This window comes from Phyllobates terribilis, unplaced genomic scaffold (assembly GCF_046119375.1).
Source record: "Phyllobates terribilis strain yellow unplaced genomic scaffold, ASM4611937v1 Scaffold_9__5_contigs__length_417890890, whole genome shotgun sequence".
NCBI classification, from domain to species: Eukaryota; Metazoa; Chordata; class Amphibia; order Anura; family Dendrobatidae; genus Phyllobates; species Phyllobates terribilis.
Window position 1 is genome coordinate 94,050,188 of NW_027362769.1, and position 17,663 is coordinate 94,067,850.

The 17,663-nt window shown below is 44.7% G+C and overlaps 1 protein-coding gene across 3 annotated transcripts in view; it reads left to right on the forward strand.

The window, feature by feature from the left end:
• Positions 1–17,663, forward strand: part of PDE1A (phosphodiesterase 1A) — a 550,086-nt gene that overhangs the window by 440,827 nt on the left and 91,596 nt on the right. For all 3 annotated transcript variants that reach the window (XM_073646788.1, XM_073646789.1, XM_073646791.1), the window contains exon 3: positions 2,959–3,141. In XM_073646788.1, the coding sequence (XP_073502889.1) occupies positions 2,959–3,141 (183 nt within the window). The remainder of the gene's footprint in view (positions 1–2,958; positions 3,142–17,663) is intronic.

The following is a 17,663-nucleotide window of genomic DNA, read 5'->3' on the forward strand; positions in this document are numbered from 1 at the left end:
ATATTTTTCTTAAACACTGCCTCCCTTTTGGATTAAATATAAAATGTAATAGTTCTACTTCTTTTGTTGCCTCCCCCAAAGCCATATGCTACCAGAACGCAGGCGTCCGGCCAGGCCTGTATTATATTTCAAATTGGGCCAGTGGTGGCAGCGAATAATATTAATAATCGGGCTATCGTGAAGCTGACAGTGACCATACGAAGCGCGTAAACACATATTCCATGCGTTGGAATCCAAAGTTGTGACTCCATACGCTCACTGGTCGCTTGGCGATACCTACGTAGGGAGTATCGCCAAACGATACTCCCTACGAAATCCTGACAGAGTGACGAAATCCTGACAGAGTGACGGCAGCGGTGAGATATTGTGTGATCTCCCCGGTGTCATCTCTGAGGAATCCCTGACATCCTCCATACAGAATAAGGGGCTCCACATAGTCCTCCAAAGAGTATAATGGCCCCACATAGTCCTCCATACAGTAAAATGAGCCCCACATAGTCCTCCATACAGTATAATGAGCCCCACATAGTCCTCCATACAGTATAATGGGCCCCACATAGTCCTCTATACAGTATAATGGGACCCACATAGTCCTCCATACAGAATAATACGTCCCACATAGTCTTCCATACAATATAATGTGCCCCACATAGTCCTCCATACAAAAAAATGGCCCCACATAGTCCTCCATACAGAATAATGGGCCCCACATAGTCCTCCATACAGAATAATGGGCCCCACATAGTCCTCCTTACAGTATAATGGGCCCTACATAGTCCTCCTTACAGTATAATGGGCCCCACATAGTCCTCCATACAGTATAATGGGCCCCACATAGTCCTCCATACAGTATAATGGGCCCCACATAGTCCTCCATACAAAATAATGGGCCCCACATAGTCCTCCATACAGAATAATGGGCCCCACGTAGTCCTCCATACAGTATAATGGGCCCACATAGTCCTCCATACAGTATAATGGGCCCCACATAGTCCTCCATACAGAATAATGTGCCCCACATAGTCCTCCATACAGAATAATGGGCCCCACATAGTCCTCCATACAGAAATACAGAATAATGGGCCCACATAGTCCTCCATACAGTATAATGGGCCCCACATAGTCCTCCATACAGAATAATGGGCCCCACATAGTCCTCCATACAGAATAATGGGCCCCACATAGTCCTCCATACAGAAATACAGAATAATGGGCTCCACATAGTCCTCCATACAGAAATACAGAATAATGGGCTCCACATAGTCCTCCATACAGAATAATGGCCCCACATAGTCCTCCATACAGAATAATGGCCCCACATAGGGGTGGTGGCTCTGGTGTTGTGGGCCAAATATGATCACCCTGCGGGCCAGAGTTTGACATGTGTGTATTAATTGGACACACTAGTTGTTCAATAAAGAGAATAAATAATGTCAGAAACTGTTTTCCTGCAGGTCATAACCCAATCTTTAATCTTGTTGAAAGGTCTTACAATAGTCCAGTCTTCATACATGGTGTTTTACACATTTATTCATTAGATGCCTGTTAAGACCAACACTTTAATCTGGTCCATTAAACTACTGCCCTACAAATGTATAATTTTTTCTACAAATGTTTATTGTATTTGTGTAGAAGCAATTTAACACAATACTTTTGTTGATGGAAAATATTTAGTAGATACTGTCATCAAAATTGCTAAATTGGGCCAGAACAACAATAGAAGTAACATTTATTGGGGTGAGTGGTGAAGCAGAAAGTGAACACAGGATAATTTCACAGCCATGATTTAATGACTCTCTATGTAAAATGCCAGCATGTTTAGCTCCACATTTGGTTCAGGTTGCATTGGGACTTTTGGATATGCAGCAGAACATCTCGCGACCTCAGTGTTTCCCTCGCTGGGAAAAAGATGCAGCCAATTCATAAGAATGTTGTGTGAGGGTCTTAGAATCTTTTTTTTTTACCATCACCAAAGAGAACCATGATGGAGCCCTAGCCTCAATCTTGAATTTGCCAACGTGACATGTTTGTCTGATCTTATAAAAGATAGAATACAATGGACCAACTGAATTAAGGAATATTTTATTGTTGATTTTCCAACACTAACACGTCAGATTGTTTCTCCGAGTCCTAATACATTCTTATGGCTGGCAAATCATGTATTTGTAAGGAGATAAATGTCAAAAAATGTGTCTACTTCTGCTGCAGAATGATTAAAGCAGATCTGTCACCCGATTTCACGACAAATACTCCATACGTTAGACCGGGTGATGCTTGTGTATTTGCTTTGAAAATGCATATCAGAATGGCTGCATATTGACTGTGTAAAAGTTTAACTCAGTCTCCGCCCACCCAGACTGATTGACAGCTCCTCAATGACCCTCCTCCCAGCTGCTGTTAGAATCCCACACTGCTGAGTACAAGCTGCAGCTGTCAGCCTGGGTAGATGGAGACTGTTTATACTTGGACTCATGAGCCGTTTTATTCTGAAGATGAACTTATAAAATGCAAATCTTAATATTGGGTATACACAGCCATTCTGATGTCGATTTTTGAAGTAAGTACACGAGCATCATCAGATCTAAGAGATCTAATTAATAACACATGTAGTTTTTATTGAAAAATCTGGTGATGTAAGTGAGAATGTATGAATATATTTACAGTAATTATTCCCCAAAATCCAATTGGCAGCACCAAATATAAAATCTGCGAAGATGCCTTTAATATTTGTCTCTGTATTTCACTAAAATGGTTTTATATAACCAAGATCATTATACTTACATATTAATAATAGGAAACTTACCAAACACAATTTACTTTTTTCCCATTTATTATGACATGAATACATTTAAAACATTCTTTACCTACAGATGACTTGTCTATGGCCGATTTTGTGACTTTTACATCATTTTTTTATCATTGTATTCTTCCTATGTTCTTATTATATCAAATATATAGGAAACTATTGGATACGGAGGATGAGCTCTCTGATATCCACACAGACGCTGTGCCATTGGAAGTACGAGACTGGTTGGCATCCACTTTCACAAGAAAAATGGGAATGAGACGAAGGCGCCCAGAAGAAAAACCAAAATTTCGTAGCATCGTGCATGCAGTCCAAGCTGGTATATTTGTGGAAAGGTAATCTATATTTGTGTTAGACAGGTCCTAATCGCTGTTCCCATGAGTATGGTTAGCATGATATTGATTTTCCAATTAAAATACCTTAATTGGTTGCTGGTAGTTTGCACAAGTCTCGAAGAGTCCAAGGACAGTGATATTTACCAGCTTCATATGCAATAAATACAACCACTCGGGAGATGGTTCTGTAGATGGGATAACATGAAATGCAATTAAAGTTTTTTTATCAAGTGTTCTTTAACTGGTTATCCAGGACTTAATTATCGATGATTAATTATCGATGACTAGAGATGAGCGAACCCGAGCTTAAAAGGTTAGTGTCTGGTGCTAAATGCCGAACACAGACTTCTCCCGGAAGTCCGTTGCAATGTTCGGAGTTTCGGGGAGAGACAGAGAATTTTCCAGCTCAAAAGTTCGGGTCCTCTTTGTTTTCAATGGGGTTCGGGTTCAGGTAAAGTTCTAGTACCAAAACCGAATGTTTGAATAAAATTTGGGTAGGGTACCAGAACCCGAACTTCCACAAGTCCGCTCATCCCTATTAATGACCTATGCTTAGAATAGTTCATCAATATTAGATCGATGAGAGTCTGAAACTCAGAAACCCCATGAGCAGCAGTTTGCAGCTACTGCTGTGGGGAGAAATACACAGTGAACAGAGTCAAATAGCAAAGTTCCTATTGAAGTCAATGGGAGCTGAGCGGCAGTACCCAAGAGATACACATTTTCGGAGCTTAGATGTCCCAGCTTGGTACACTATGCACATTCGACCACCGTGGTATCTCCTTACAGCTGATCGGTGGGGATGCCAAGTGTCGGACACCTACATACAGGTGCATCTCACTAAATTAGAATATCAATTATCATCAAAAAATAAATTTATTTCAGTTCTTAAATACAAAAAGTGAAACTCTTATATTATATAGAGACATTACAAACAAAGTGATCTATTTCAAGTGTTTATTTCTGTTAATGTTGATGATTATGGCTTACAGCCAATGAAAACACAAAAATCATCATCTCAGTAAATTAGAATACTTTATAACAACAGCTTGAAAAATGATTTTAAAATCAGAAATATTGGCCTCCTGAAATGTATGTTCAGTAAATGCCCTCAATACTTGGTCGGGGCTCCTTTTACATCAATTACTGCATCAATGCGGCAATGTGGCATGGAGGCGATCAGCCTGTGGCACTGCTGAGGTGTTATGGAAGCCCAGGTGGCTTTGATAGCAACCTTCAGCTCGTCTGCATTGTTGGGTCTGGTGTCTCTCATCTTCCTCTTGACAATACCCCATAGATTCTCTATGGGGTTAAGGTCAGGCGAGTTTGCTGCCAATCAAGCACAGTGATACTGTTGTTTGTAAACCAGGTATTGGTACTTTTGGCAGTGTGGACAGGTAGAAAGTCCTGCTGGTGAATGACATTTCCATCTCCAAAAAGCTTGTCGGCAGAGGGAAGCATGAAGTGCTCTAAAATTTCCTGGTAGACGGCTGCGCTGACTTTGGTCTTGATAAAACACAGTGGACCTACACCAGCAGATGACATGGCTCCCCAAACCATCACTGATTGTGGAAACTTCACACTAGACCTCAAGCAGCTTGGATTGTGGCCTCTCCACTCTTCCTCCAGACTCTGGGACCTTGTGGAGTGTCAATGACTGCCTTGTGGACATTTGTCAAGTCAGCAGTCTTCCAGATGATTGTGGAGCCTACTGAAACAGACTAAGGGACCTTTTTAAACACTTAGGAAGCTTTTGCAGGTGTTTTTTGTTAATTATTCTAATTTACTGAGATAATGACTTTTGTGCTTTCATTGGCTGTAAGCCATAATCATCAACATTAACAGAAGTAAACACTTGAAATAGATCACTCTGTTTGTAATGACTCTATACTTGAGTTTCACTTTTTGTATTGAAGAACTGAAATAAATTAATTTTTTGATGATATTCTAATTTAATGAGATGCACCTGTATCTGATATTAATGACCGACCCTAAGGTTAGTTCATCAATATAACTCCTGAAAATCCCTTTAAACTCCACAATCCCCCCAAAAATAAACTGTAATAACAGTCCTTATTTTCTTGAAAATACAATGATTACTTTTTGCAGTCACAAAACATCATCTGTTACAAAACATCCCCATCTCCCTTTCTGGTCCTCCCTTGTTTCTGTCCCTGACCAGATGAAATACCTGAGAAGCGGGTAGGAGGAGGTCCTTTGTATTCATACCCTTAAGGTTCATGCACATGACTGTAAAAAACCAAAAAGGTAAGTCCTATCCGCACTTGTCCCCATGTTATTGTATGAGGTCTGCACATGTCCAATTTTTTTCCTTGAAAGGAGTCAGTCTAAGGAAAAAATTGCAGCATGCACAGGTTGTATCCAAGTGGGTCGAATTTTCACAAACTAGCAGAATGGAGAAGATGGAGAATTTTTTTAATTTATTCCCTTCATCCTAGAAAATTGAATCACACTCTGATCACACTGTGATCAAACTCTGATCAGAATCTGAGCATAATCAGCCTCATTTTCTCTGATGAAAGAAAAACGTTCGTGTGATCCGAGCCTTAAAGGGGTATTCCCATCTCGAAGATCCTGTTCCAATATGTAGTATGTGTAATAATAATAATATTTGAAAATCCATCCAATTAGGAATGTAGTATAGTTCTTCTGATACTCTATGTCACTTACCCTATGTGCAGGCATTGCAGTAGCTAAGATATCCATGGTTACGACTAGAGATGAGCGTTGTTCTACTCGAACTGTTCGCCAATCTCAAATTCGAGCTGTTTTGGGCGGTGTTCGAGCCGTTCGGCGAACACGAACAATTTGAGAAAAATTCGGCTGTTCGAGGTTATGTTCGATAACTGTTCGTGCACCAAAATCATAACTGGATTTTTTCTCAGTAATGATGAAAATTAATGTTAATACACAGTTTGAGTGTACAGCGGGGCGGGGGGAGGGGCAGGGGATGGATCTCTGCAGGAACAATGAAGATCTCCATTTTTTTTTTCTCTTTCCCACATTTGCAGTGGGGAGGTGCAATCTGTCAGCCTATCAGCAGCGCACACACGGAGCGAAGTGCTTTTTTTCACACAAGCAAGGGCATGTGTCATTGGCAGTGTATGTCACATGTCCTTGCCCTATAAGACCAAGCCATTTTCCCCGTCGCCACCATTTTCTCACTGCTGCAGCTGCGTGTTAGACGGCACCGCTGTTGCTGTGTGCGCTATACCTTGTTAATTTCAAGCCAATTTTCGCACAAATCTACAGATAGCTTGGGAGTAGGGAATAGTTGTGATTGCAGTCCTTTTAAGGACTAGGTTACAGCATTTCCTACGACTTTTATCAGGCAGGTCTGTGCTCTTAAATAGATAGATTGTGGGAGTAAAGACTAATTGTAATTGGAGTCCTTTTCAGGACTAGGTTACATCAGTTCCTATCAGTTTTTGCCAGGCAGGTCTGTGCCAGTGCTGTGCAAGTTTTTTTCACAGCATTTGGCTGAATCTAGCAAAGCTAATCCTTTTTGGCCTATTGCAGAGTGTGTTAGTCAGTGGAGTAGCCTATCTGTGTTGCAAGATATACCACCTGTGTATAGAATACCAATTTTTTTACTGCACCTAGTGAAGTAAAATCTTTTGGGCATAGCATCATTCTATTAGTCCATCTATACTGACCTCCATCAGGTTGCAAATTGAATATAATTTTTTTCTGCATCTAGCTCTGAAAAAATATTGGGCTTCTAGCTGTGTGTGGGACTTGTTGTATTAGTCCATCTATACTGACCTCCATCAGGTTGCAAACTGCATATATTTTTTTCTTCATCTACCTCTGAAAAAATATTGGGCTTCTAGCTGTGTGTGGGACTTGTTCTATTAATCCATCTATACAGACCTCCATCAGGTTGCAAACTGAATATATTTTTTTCTGCATCTACCTCTGAAAAAATATTGGGCTTCTAGCTGTGTGTGGGACTTGTTCTATTAATCCATCTATACAGACCTCCATCAGGTTGCAAACTGAATATATTTTTTTCTGCATCTACCTCTGAAAAAATATTGTGCTTCTAGCTGTGTGTGGGACTTGTTCTATTAATCCATCAATACAGACCTCCATCAGGTTGCAAACTGAATATATTTTTTTCTGCGTCTACCTCTGAAAAAATATTGGGCTTCTAGCTGTGTGTGAGACTTGTTCTATTAGTCCATCTATACTGACCACCATCAGGTTGCAAACTGAATATATTTTTTTCTGCATCTAGCTCTGAAAAAATATTTGGCCTTCTAGCAGTGTGTGGGACTTTCTCTATTAGTCCATCTATACTGACCTCCATCAGGTTGCAAATTGAATATAATTTTTTTCTGCATCTAACCCAGCCAATAGTTTTGGCCTAATACCACAGTTTGGCCACTCAGCTCTGCTCGGTTCCCATCCATTGTTTTTTTGTGCAAACAACTCCAGAGTTGTTAATTAGTTAACCACCAAAATGAGTGGAAAAAGGCCTGCTGCTGGTGGAAAGGGGAATAGGCGTGTTGGGAAGGGGAAAAAAGGTTGTGTCCGTGGGGTAGGTGTTAAAGCAACAGTAACATCTGCAGAAGAAAGACCATCTTCCAGCCAAACTAAAATGTCTACTTCTTTTAGCGGACAATGTGATAAGATCCCTTTCTTACGGCCACGCCAATCGCTACAAATTCCAGATGAGGCACAAAAACAGCAGGTGCTTCAACGGATATCAAGTGCTCCTTTAAGTGGGCTCTCCTCCACATCAACTTCAACATCACAAATACTCCAGTCCTCAAAGGTGTCATCCCAATCGCACTTGCTTCCTCACAGCTCCCAAATCTCCAGCTGCCCGTCTGAGTATGAGGTAGAACAGATGGTTGAGTCTGCAGAGCTGTTTACTCATACTATAGCCTGGGAATCAGAGGTCGACTCCAGCGCTTCTGTGAATCCAGACGAGGAAATGATCTGCACTGATGCCCAGAATCTTTATGAGTCGGATCCAGGACCAGACGCAGAAGGTTCTGACCATAATGTAGACCCTCATTCCCAAACTGTAACTCCTGTTGGTGGAGACAATGAGGAAGACGATGATAAGACTCAAATACCTGATTGGAGCGACAACTTTAGTTTTTTGTCAGGGCAGGAACAGGTTGGCTCTGAGGACGACGGGTGTGATAACGCACAGGGTGATGATGATGAGGTTGGAGATCCCACTTACTGTCAACCCACAGTCAGCCAAGAGATGAGGTCAGCAGAGGAGGTGGAGGAAGATGCTAGTGACGACGAGGTCAGGTTGCGCCTTCCTGGACAGAGACGTAGTACTGGAAGCACGTCAACAAATGCATCCTCAAACACAACTCTGCCTCTCACCACAAGTCATGGTGGCTCTTCAGGTCGCATGGGTGCTAAGCCTTGCATAGCCTGGGCATTTTGTCAGATCGATAAAGATGACCCAACTCGTGTTATCTGTAACATTTGTCAGCAAAAGCTAAGTAGAGGCCAAAAAATACATAGTTTGAGTACTTCATGCATGAACCGGCACATGGACATGAAGCATAAGTTGCAGTGGGAAGCTCAGTGTGCTACAATGCGGCCTAGCCGGCCGGGCCAACCACCGTCTGCCATATCTTGTGCATCCGCGGCCTCTTCATCCTCTGTGACTGGGGGGACAGCAGTCTCACCTGTTTTGGGGCGCAGACCTGCCACCTCTTTACCCGCAACAGCCAGCGTGATTGGCAGGTCATCATTTTCTTTGGAGGTGGTAACACCAGCTGGTGTTGAGCGCTGTCCGACATCGATAGCACCACCTTTGGATCAAGGCAACCTAACATGTCCGCCTGCATCTTCCTCACAGACCGGCAGTTTGCCGGGGACACCCTTATCAACCCCGTCTAAGCACAATAGCCAGCCCTCGGTCCCTCAGATGTGGACAAGTAAAAGACCATTTCCTCCTAGCCATGAGAAAGCTAAGAGGTTGAATTTCACCATCTGCAAGTTCTTGGCTACAGAAATGCTGCCTTTCCGCCTGGTGGACACAGAGGATTTTCGAGACCTTATGTCCGTCGCAGTGCCCCAGTACCAGATGCCCAGTCGGCACTACTTCTCAAAGAAAGGTGTGCCTGCGCTCCACCAGCATGTCGCACACAACATCACCTCTTCTTTGAGAAACTCTGTGTGTGACAGGGTGCATTTCACCACAGACACTTGGACGAGTAGGCATGGACAGGGGCGTTACATGTCGCTGACTGGGCACTGGGTAACTATGGTGACAGCAGGACAAGGGGCTGCTGTCCAAGTCTTGCCGTCCCCACGAGTTGTGCGTCAATCCTCTTTATGTCAAAGTTCCTCCACTGCTTCTGCCTCCTCAACCTCCTCTCGGTCTTCCACCTGCACCCAAAGCCTGTCTGGTCATGCCACAAGCTTTCTAACTGCGCAGAAGGGATCCTGCACACCTCCTTACTATGCTGGCAGTAGGGCTCAACGTCATCAGGCGGTTTTTACATTGAAATGTCTGGGAAATGTGAGTCACACAGCTGAGGAGTTGTGGTCAGCTCTGGAGAACCAATTTCATGAATGGTTGTCTCCACTGGACCTGAAACCAGGGAAGGCCGTGTGCGACAATGCTGCAAACCTGGGTGCGGCCCTTCGCCGGGGCAATGTCACACACGTGCCTTGTATGGCTCACGTGTTGAACCTGGTTGTCCAGCAATTTTTAGCCCACTATCCCAGACTAGATGGCCTTCTGCAGAGGGCACGGTCGCTGTGTGCTCACTTTCGCCGTTCGCATCCCGCAACTCAGCGACTTACATCTCTACAGAAGTCGTTGGGCCTGCCACTTCACCGGCTAAAATGCGATGTGCCTACCCGGTGGAATTCAACTCTGCACATGTTGCAGCAACTGTGGCAGCACCGACAAGCCCTGGTGCAATACGTTCTGACGTATAGCCTGGGCCAACGAGATCCAGAGGTGGGGCAAATCACGCTGGAGGAGTGGTCTCAGATCAGGGACCTATGCACCCTTCTGCACAGTTTTGAAATGGCGACGAAGATGTTTAGTGCTGACGATGCCATTATCAGCATGACTATTCCGGTGATTTACATGCTGGAGCACATGTTAAACAGAATTCGGAGTCAGGTGGTGGCACAAGAGGAGGTGGAGGAAGTAGAGGAGGAGGAGTTGTATGCGGAAGGGCTAACATCTGCAAGGTCCAGACGGTCGGCAGCACCAAGGCGGCAGGCATGTGAGGGTGGGGGAGATGGTTTTACCAGGGCGCATGGTAGCAGCCAAACTAGTGAGGAAGGTGCAGGAGCCCAGGAAGAAGTGGAGGACGAACTGATGGAAGACTCATCAGATGAGGGAGACCTTGATCACATTTCTGTTGTGCGAGGTTGGGGGGAGAGGACAGAGGAAGGAAGCATGATTGTTACCTCGCCACCAACACAACAGGGACTTGGTGCTCCTGGATGCGCAACACACATGAGTGCCTTCTTGCTGCACTACCTGCAACATGACCCTCGAATTGTGAGAATTAGAAATAATCCTGACTACTGGGTTGCCACACTGTTAGATCCCCGGTACAAAAGTAAATTTGCAGAAATTATTCCTGCCATAGAAAGGGATGCACGCATGCAGGAGTATCAGCAGAGACTTTTGCAGAATCTTACATGTGCTTTTCCACAAAATACCAGTGGTGCACGTAGTGAATCTCACAGTTCCAACTTGCCAACCGTGGGACCGTCAAGTGTTCAGCACTCAAACCGTAACAGAACCACAGTATCTGCTGGTAACATCAATTTTGCGGAATCATTTCACCACTTTTTTAGCCCATCCTTTGCAAGGCCACAGGAGACAAGAAGTCTGACACATAGTCAACGCCTAGAGACGATGGTACAGGAGTATCTCCAAGTAAACATTGAAGCCATGACTGTGTCACTGGACCCTTGCTCTTTTTTGCTTCCAATCTGGATAAATGGCCGGAGCTAGCCACTTACGCCTTGGAGATCTTGTCATGCCCCGCAGCCAGCGTTCTGTCTGAACGTGTGTTCAGCGCTGCTGGTGGTGTGCTGACAGATAAGCGCACGCGGCTCTCCACTGATAATGTAGACAGACTCACGTTCATAGAGATGAACAAATCATGGATCCGAAACGACTTTTCTACCCCTGTGTCATCCTGGGGAGAGTAAAAGCTTGATGATTGGTTAAAATCACCCTACCAACTGTTTTAAGCTTTCAAATTACTAATCATGTTTATCTGTATCTTGGCTGAAAAATAATTTGGGCTTTGTAGCAGTGTGCAGCACTGATTCTATTAGGCGATCTATAATAAGCTCCACCAGATTTAAAATTACTAATCATGTTTATCTGTATCTTGACTGGAAAATAATTTGGGCTTTGTAGCAGTGTGCAGCACTGATCCTATTAGGCCATCTATACTAAAGCTTCACCAGATTTAAAATGAATAATAATTTTTAGCTGCATCTAGCCCGGAAAATAATTTTGGGGCTCCGAGATGCGCAAGACACATAAGTGCCTTCTTGCTGCACTACCTGCAGCATGACCCTCATATTGTCAGAATTCGAAGTAATCATGACTACTGGGTTGCCACACTCTTAGATCCCCCAAACTTTTCGATCAACCTTTTCATTTTAATAAAGACCAAAAAAATGGTCATTTTTGAAATTATAAGCATTAGCAGGTTGTTAGAAACTGAAATCAAACAGTTTTCAACTCAAAACTTTATTCTAGGTGATGTTACATTTTCACATAGGACCCCTTGTTCGAAAGGAGCTTCTGAACTCTCTCGTCCATTGAATTTGTCAGGTTTTGGATGGTTTCTGCTTCAATTGTTTTGCATGAGGACAGAATACCCTCCCAGAGCTGTTGCTTAGATGTGAACTGCCTCCCGCCATCATATACACTCCTTTTAATGATGCTCCAAAGGTTCTGAATGGGGTAGAGGTCAGGGGAGCATGGGGGTCACACCATAAGTTTGTCCCCTTTTATGCCCATATCAGCCAGAGATGCAGATGTTTTATGTGCAGCATGAGATGGTGCATTATCATGCAGAAAAATGATCTTGCTGTGAAATACACGGTTCTTCTTCTTGAACCATGGCAGGAAGTGCTGTTTGAGAAAATCCACATACATTATGGAGTTCATCTTTAGCGCCTTCAGGGATCCTAAAGGGGCCGACAATCTCTCTCCCCATGATTCCAGCCCAAAACATTACTCCACCTCCTCCTTGTTGGCGCTGTAGCCGTGTTTGCGTGGGGTGTCCATCAACCAGCCATCCTCCACTCCATCCATCTGGACCATCGAGCGCTGCACGGCACTCATCCGTGAACAAAACAGTTTTGAAATCAGTCTTCATGTAATGTTTGGCCCACTGGAGCCGTTTCTGCTTGTGTGAAGTGGATAGAGGAGGTCGACAGGATGGCGTATGCACAGCTGCAAACCTCTGAAGGACCCTGCATCTTGTTGTTCGGGGGACGTTGGAGGCACAAGCAGCTTCAAAAACTTGTCTGCTGCTATGACAAGGCTTTTTTGCCGCTGCTCTTTCAACCTGACGTAATTGCCTGTAGGAAAGAGTCCTCAATTTGCCCTTATCAGCACGCACACGTGTGTACTGTGAATCAGCTACATACTTCTTGATTGCCAAGACACTTCATCCTGATCATCGCACAATGTTGATTGTAGTCATGCCTTGACCTAAACACTCCACAATTTGTTCCTTCTCAGCAGCCGACACATCCTTTTTCTTTCCCATTTTGGCAGAAAATGTAGGCTGCTTAATAATGTGAGACAGCCTTCTTAAGTAGTCTTGCCTTTCATTGGACACACCTGCCAAACTAATTAGCACAGGTGTCTGCAATTGCTTACAGTGATATAAAGAGCCCTGACACACATCACCATCAATGAGTTTAACTGACAAACAAACAAATTCTTCCCTTATCACTCCTAAACACTTTTTGCATAATAATTTGGAACACAGTGTACATGTGTTTTTCCACAAAACACCAGTGGTTCACGTAGTGAATCTTACAGTTCTAACTTGCCAACCGTGGTCTGTATGGAGTTGTTCAATAAAGGGCCCAAAATTAAGATAACATAGATGGGAGAGGTCTCTATGAATCGGAACTCCTAAGTATTTGATACCCTGTGAGGGCCAGGCAAAGGGAAAGTTGGACTGGATGGAATCCTATATGGATTTGGGGAGGGAGACATCGAGGGCCTCAGACTTCGCTGCATTGATTTTAAAATTTGACCATGTAACAAAGTGATCTATTTCAGCCATAACAGCATAGATGGATATATGTGATTGAGTGATATATACTAGGACATCATCAGCAAATAGACAGCACTTGTACTCGGTGCATCCCACCTCAATCCACCTAATATTGGGGTTATGGCGAATTGATGAGAGCAGGTGCTCCGTCACTAGGATGTATAAGAGAGGGGACAGAGAACATCCCTGCCTTGTCCCATTGGTGATTGTGAAAGGTGATGAAAATGTTCTGACGCGCCCCCTGGGCCTTGGGACACCCGGAGCCGGACCCTTTTTGGTGGATGCTGGTGGTTGTAGTCTCCGTGGCGGCGACCCGGTTCCGTGGCTCAGGGCGGTCAAACCAGTGGCGGAACTATTTATGTGGTTTTGATGTTTAAATGTCCGACTACGCCACCCGTGGATTGTGGTCAGAGTGAACCGCCGCTCCAGGGCAGACCGCTGAGTCTGGTGTTGTGGGTGCAGCAGAGCGTAGCATAACTCCCCACGGGAGGAGTATAGCCTCAGGGCAGTGTATGCGGAGGATGGGGGTGATGGTGCAGGGCAGCAGCAGTAATGACACGGAGTCAGTGATGCAGTCCAGGGCCTTTACTCACAGTTCTTATTATCCAGACCACGTCTGCAGGTAACGGCTGCCCACGTCGTACTGTGCTCACCAGGTGAGGGGCTCAGACAACTCCCAGATAACTTTGGAGTGCTTCACAGGACCCCCTTTGTGTGTCCTTTGTCTGGCCTTTCTTACCAACCCTTCTGTCTGACTGCCTCAGGCCTCCTCTTGGTAAACTTGGCGCCAGTTTCCCTGACCCTATGTGGTGCCTTCCTAGTGGGTGTAGCGAGGGGCTGCGCCACATAAAATGTCACAGCCTCCTGTTTCTAGCTGAGGGTCGTTTCCTGCCTCCACTAGTTTCGGGGACCGGTCTCCCCCTTTGGCCTGACCCCTCCACGCAGGTGGATTCGGGCGTGCGGTGGCGACTCGCCCGTCCGCACCCCTGAGATCCCTTCGTTCCTCGTTCCTGGAGCCTTCTCCGCTCCTCTTCCTTCCTTCTCCCTCTTCCAGGCCTGGGCCTCTGTTACTAGGCCCGCCTCCGGAGCAGAGCTCATGCAGAGCCCCTGCTCCCTGCCACTTCTGCTCAGACTTCTCTGCACTGAACTAAGATGGTGCCCACCTTTTATACTCCCTTCTCAATGCACCCAGGAACTGCTTCCTCCCTGCTCCTGCACTACAGGGTTCCCCTTCCTCAGTGTTCCCTCCCCCCACTCCAGCCAGGGACAGGGACTGTCATTCCCATCTCAGGGGCATATTGGTCGCCCTGCCCCACGGCAATGTGGTGTAATGCATGCAGGTGTCGGGTCCTGATCCACACTACATCCTTACCTGAGAGTGAGATATCACACCTCTGGGTGAGGTGCAATACCTCTGTAGCAACCGAGCCCTCAGGGTGCTACAGTTCCATTTATCTTCAGCCTAGGTGACGTATTGCGATACAGGGCCGTGATTTTGGCTATAAAAGGGTCCCCTAGACCCCTACCCCAAGCTTTTTAAGAGAATCATATATGTCGTGCCAGGAGACTCTATGGAATGCTTTCTCAGCATCCAACGAGAGTATCTAATTACAAATTTTTAACTGCATCTAGCCCAGGAAATACTTTGTGCCTAGTAGCAGTGTCTGCTAGTCAGCGGATTATCCCGGCTGTTAAGCAAGCTACACCACCTGTAGTTTGGACACTTCATTTTTTCAAAGGAAATGCTTCGGGACCACGGGATACTCAGTGAAGAGCATCAGGAGGCACCCCAAGGCATAGGGGCTCGGACTGGCAGTAGGATGCCTTGCGGTGGACAGCCGAGCTCGATCCTTATAAAAGCTTTTTAACTGCAGCAGCTTTAGTGGACGCTACTGGAGCTGGAATTACACGGCTGCTGGCATGAGACTTGCCCTCCAATAGATCCTTGTAAATGGATTTGAAGTGTATTTATTCAAATTAGAGAGACAATTTAAATTAAAAAGCTTAGAGCTGCCTCCACCACAGGGGGGCTCGCTCGACCCACCAGCGGACAGGCACCAGTATTGGGAGAGGGGGGCTGGCCGTCAGGGTTCACCGCGGCTCTGGCACAAACCCGGCGACACGGAGGTGGCACGGGCAGGAGCGGACTGGCCGTGTCGGCTTCTCACTTTTTGGATTTTAGAAGGGCATGACATGCCTATATCTGTGTCTCCCCCTCCTTTTACTCCTCCACCTCTTTTCTTTTCGCATGACTATATGTACTTGTCACTTTTCCATGTGTTAGTTGTGTCTTCTGAGCAGTTTGTCAGCTTTTGGACACCTTTGAACGTGTTTTCTATGTGTTTCTATGTGTTTTTGTTTGCCTGCCATTGGTTTTAACGGTGTTCGAAGGTGTTCGACGAACAGTTCGACGAATAGTTCGGCGAACACACGGGTGTTCGACGAACCGAACCGAACTCGAACACTACGGGGGTGGCTCAACACTAGTTACGACCACTAACAGCTAACTAACTGTCACTATATGAGTTGTCGTAACCATGGATACCTAAGCTAATGCAATGCCCTGCATAATAGGTAAGCAACATAGCGAATCAGAAGAACTATACTACATTTCTAATTGCAGGTATTTGCTAATATTAATATTATTACACCTACTACACATTAGGATAGGATCTTGGAGATGGGATTACACTTTTAAGGGTAATTCAGCCTCCAGATTTACAGAGAAGAACTGAGGTGGAAGCCACTGCATGATGAACATCTTCAAAGATCTGAATGATTCCCAGTGAATTTTCCTCTAACACATACAGTCATATGAAAAAGTTTGGGCACCCCTATTAATCTTAAGCTTTATGTTTTATAAAAATTGGTGTTTTTGCAACAGCTATTTCAGTTTGATATATGTAATAACTGTTGGACACAGTAATGGTTCTGCCTTGAAATGAGGTTTATTGTACTAACAGAAAATGTGCAATCTGCATTCAAACAAAATTTGACAGGTGCATAAGTATGGGCACCTCACCAGAAAAGTGACATTAATATTTAGTAGATCCTCCTTTTGCAAAAATAACAGCCTCTAGTCGCTTCCTGTAGCTTTTAATGAGTTCCTGGATCCTGGATGAAGGTATTTTTGACCATTCCTCTTTACAAAACAATTCCAGTTCAGATAAGTTTGATGGTCGCCGAGCATGGACAGCCCTCTTCAAATGATCCCACAGATGTTCAATGATATTCAGGTCTGGGGACTGGTATGGCCATTCCAGAACATTGTAATTGTTCCTCTGCATGAATGCCTGAGTAGATTTGGAGCGGTGTTTTGGATCATTGTCTTGCTGAAAGATCCATCCCCTGCGTAACTTCAACTTTATCACTGATTCTTGAACATTATTGTCAAGAATCTGCTGATACTGAGTGGAATTCATGCGTCCCTCAACTTTAACAAGATTCCCGGTGCCGGCATTGGCCACACAGCCCTAAAGCATGGTGGAACCTCCACCAAATTTTACTGTGGGTAGCAAGTGTTTTTCTTGGAATGCTGTGTTTTTTTGCCGCCATGCATAACACCTTTTTGTATGACCAAACAACTCAATCTTGGTTTCATCAATCCACAGGACCTTCTTCCAAAAAGAAATTGGCTTCTCCAAATGTGCTTTTGCATACCTCAGCCAACTCTGTTTGTGGCGTGCTTGCAGAAACGGCTTCTTTCGCATCACTCTCCCATACAGCTTCTCCTTGTGCAAAGTGCGTTGTATAGTTGACCGATGCACAGTGACACCATCTGCAGCAAGTTGATGCTGCAGCTCTCTGGAGGTGGTCTGAGGATTGTCCTTGACTGATCTCACCATTCTTCTTCTCTGCCTTTCTGATGTTTTTCTTGGCCTGCCACTTCTGGCCTTAACAAGAACTGTCCCTGTGTTCTTCCATTTCCTTACTATGTTCCTCACAGTGGAAACTGACAGGTTAAATCTCTGAGACAGCTTTTTGTATCCTTCCCCTGAACAACTATGTTGAATAACCTTTGTTTTCAGATCATTTGACAGTTGTTTTGAGGAGCCCATGATGCCACTCTTCAGAGGAGATTCAAACAGGAGAACAACTTGCAAGTGGCCACTTTAAGTAGCTTTTCTCATGATTGCATACACCTGGCTATGAAGTTCAAAGCTCAATGAGGTTACAAAACCCCAAAAAAGTGCTTTAGTAAGTCAGTAAAAAGTAGGTAGGAGTATTTAAAAC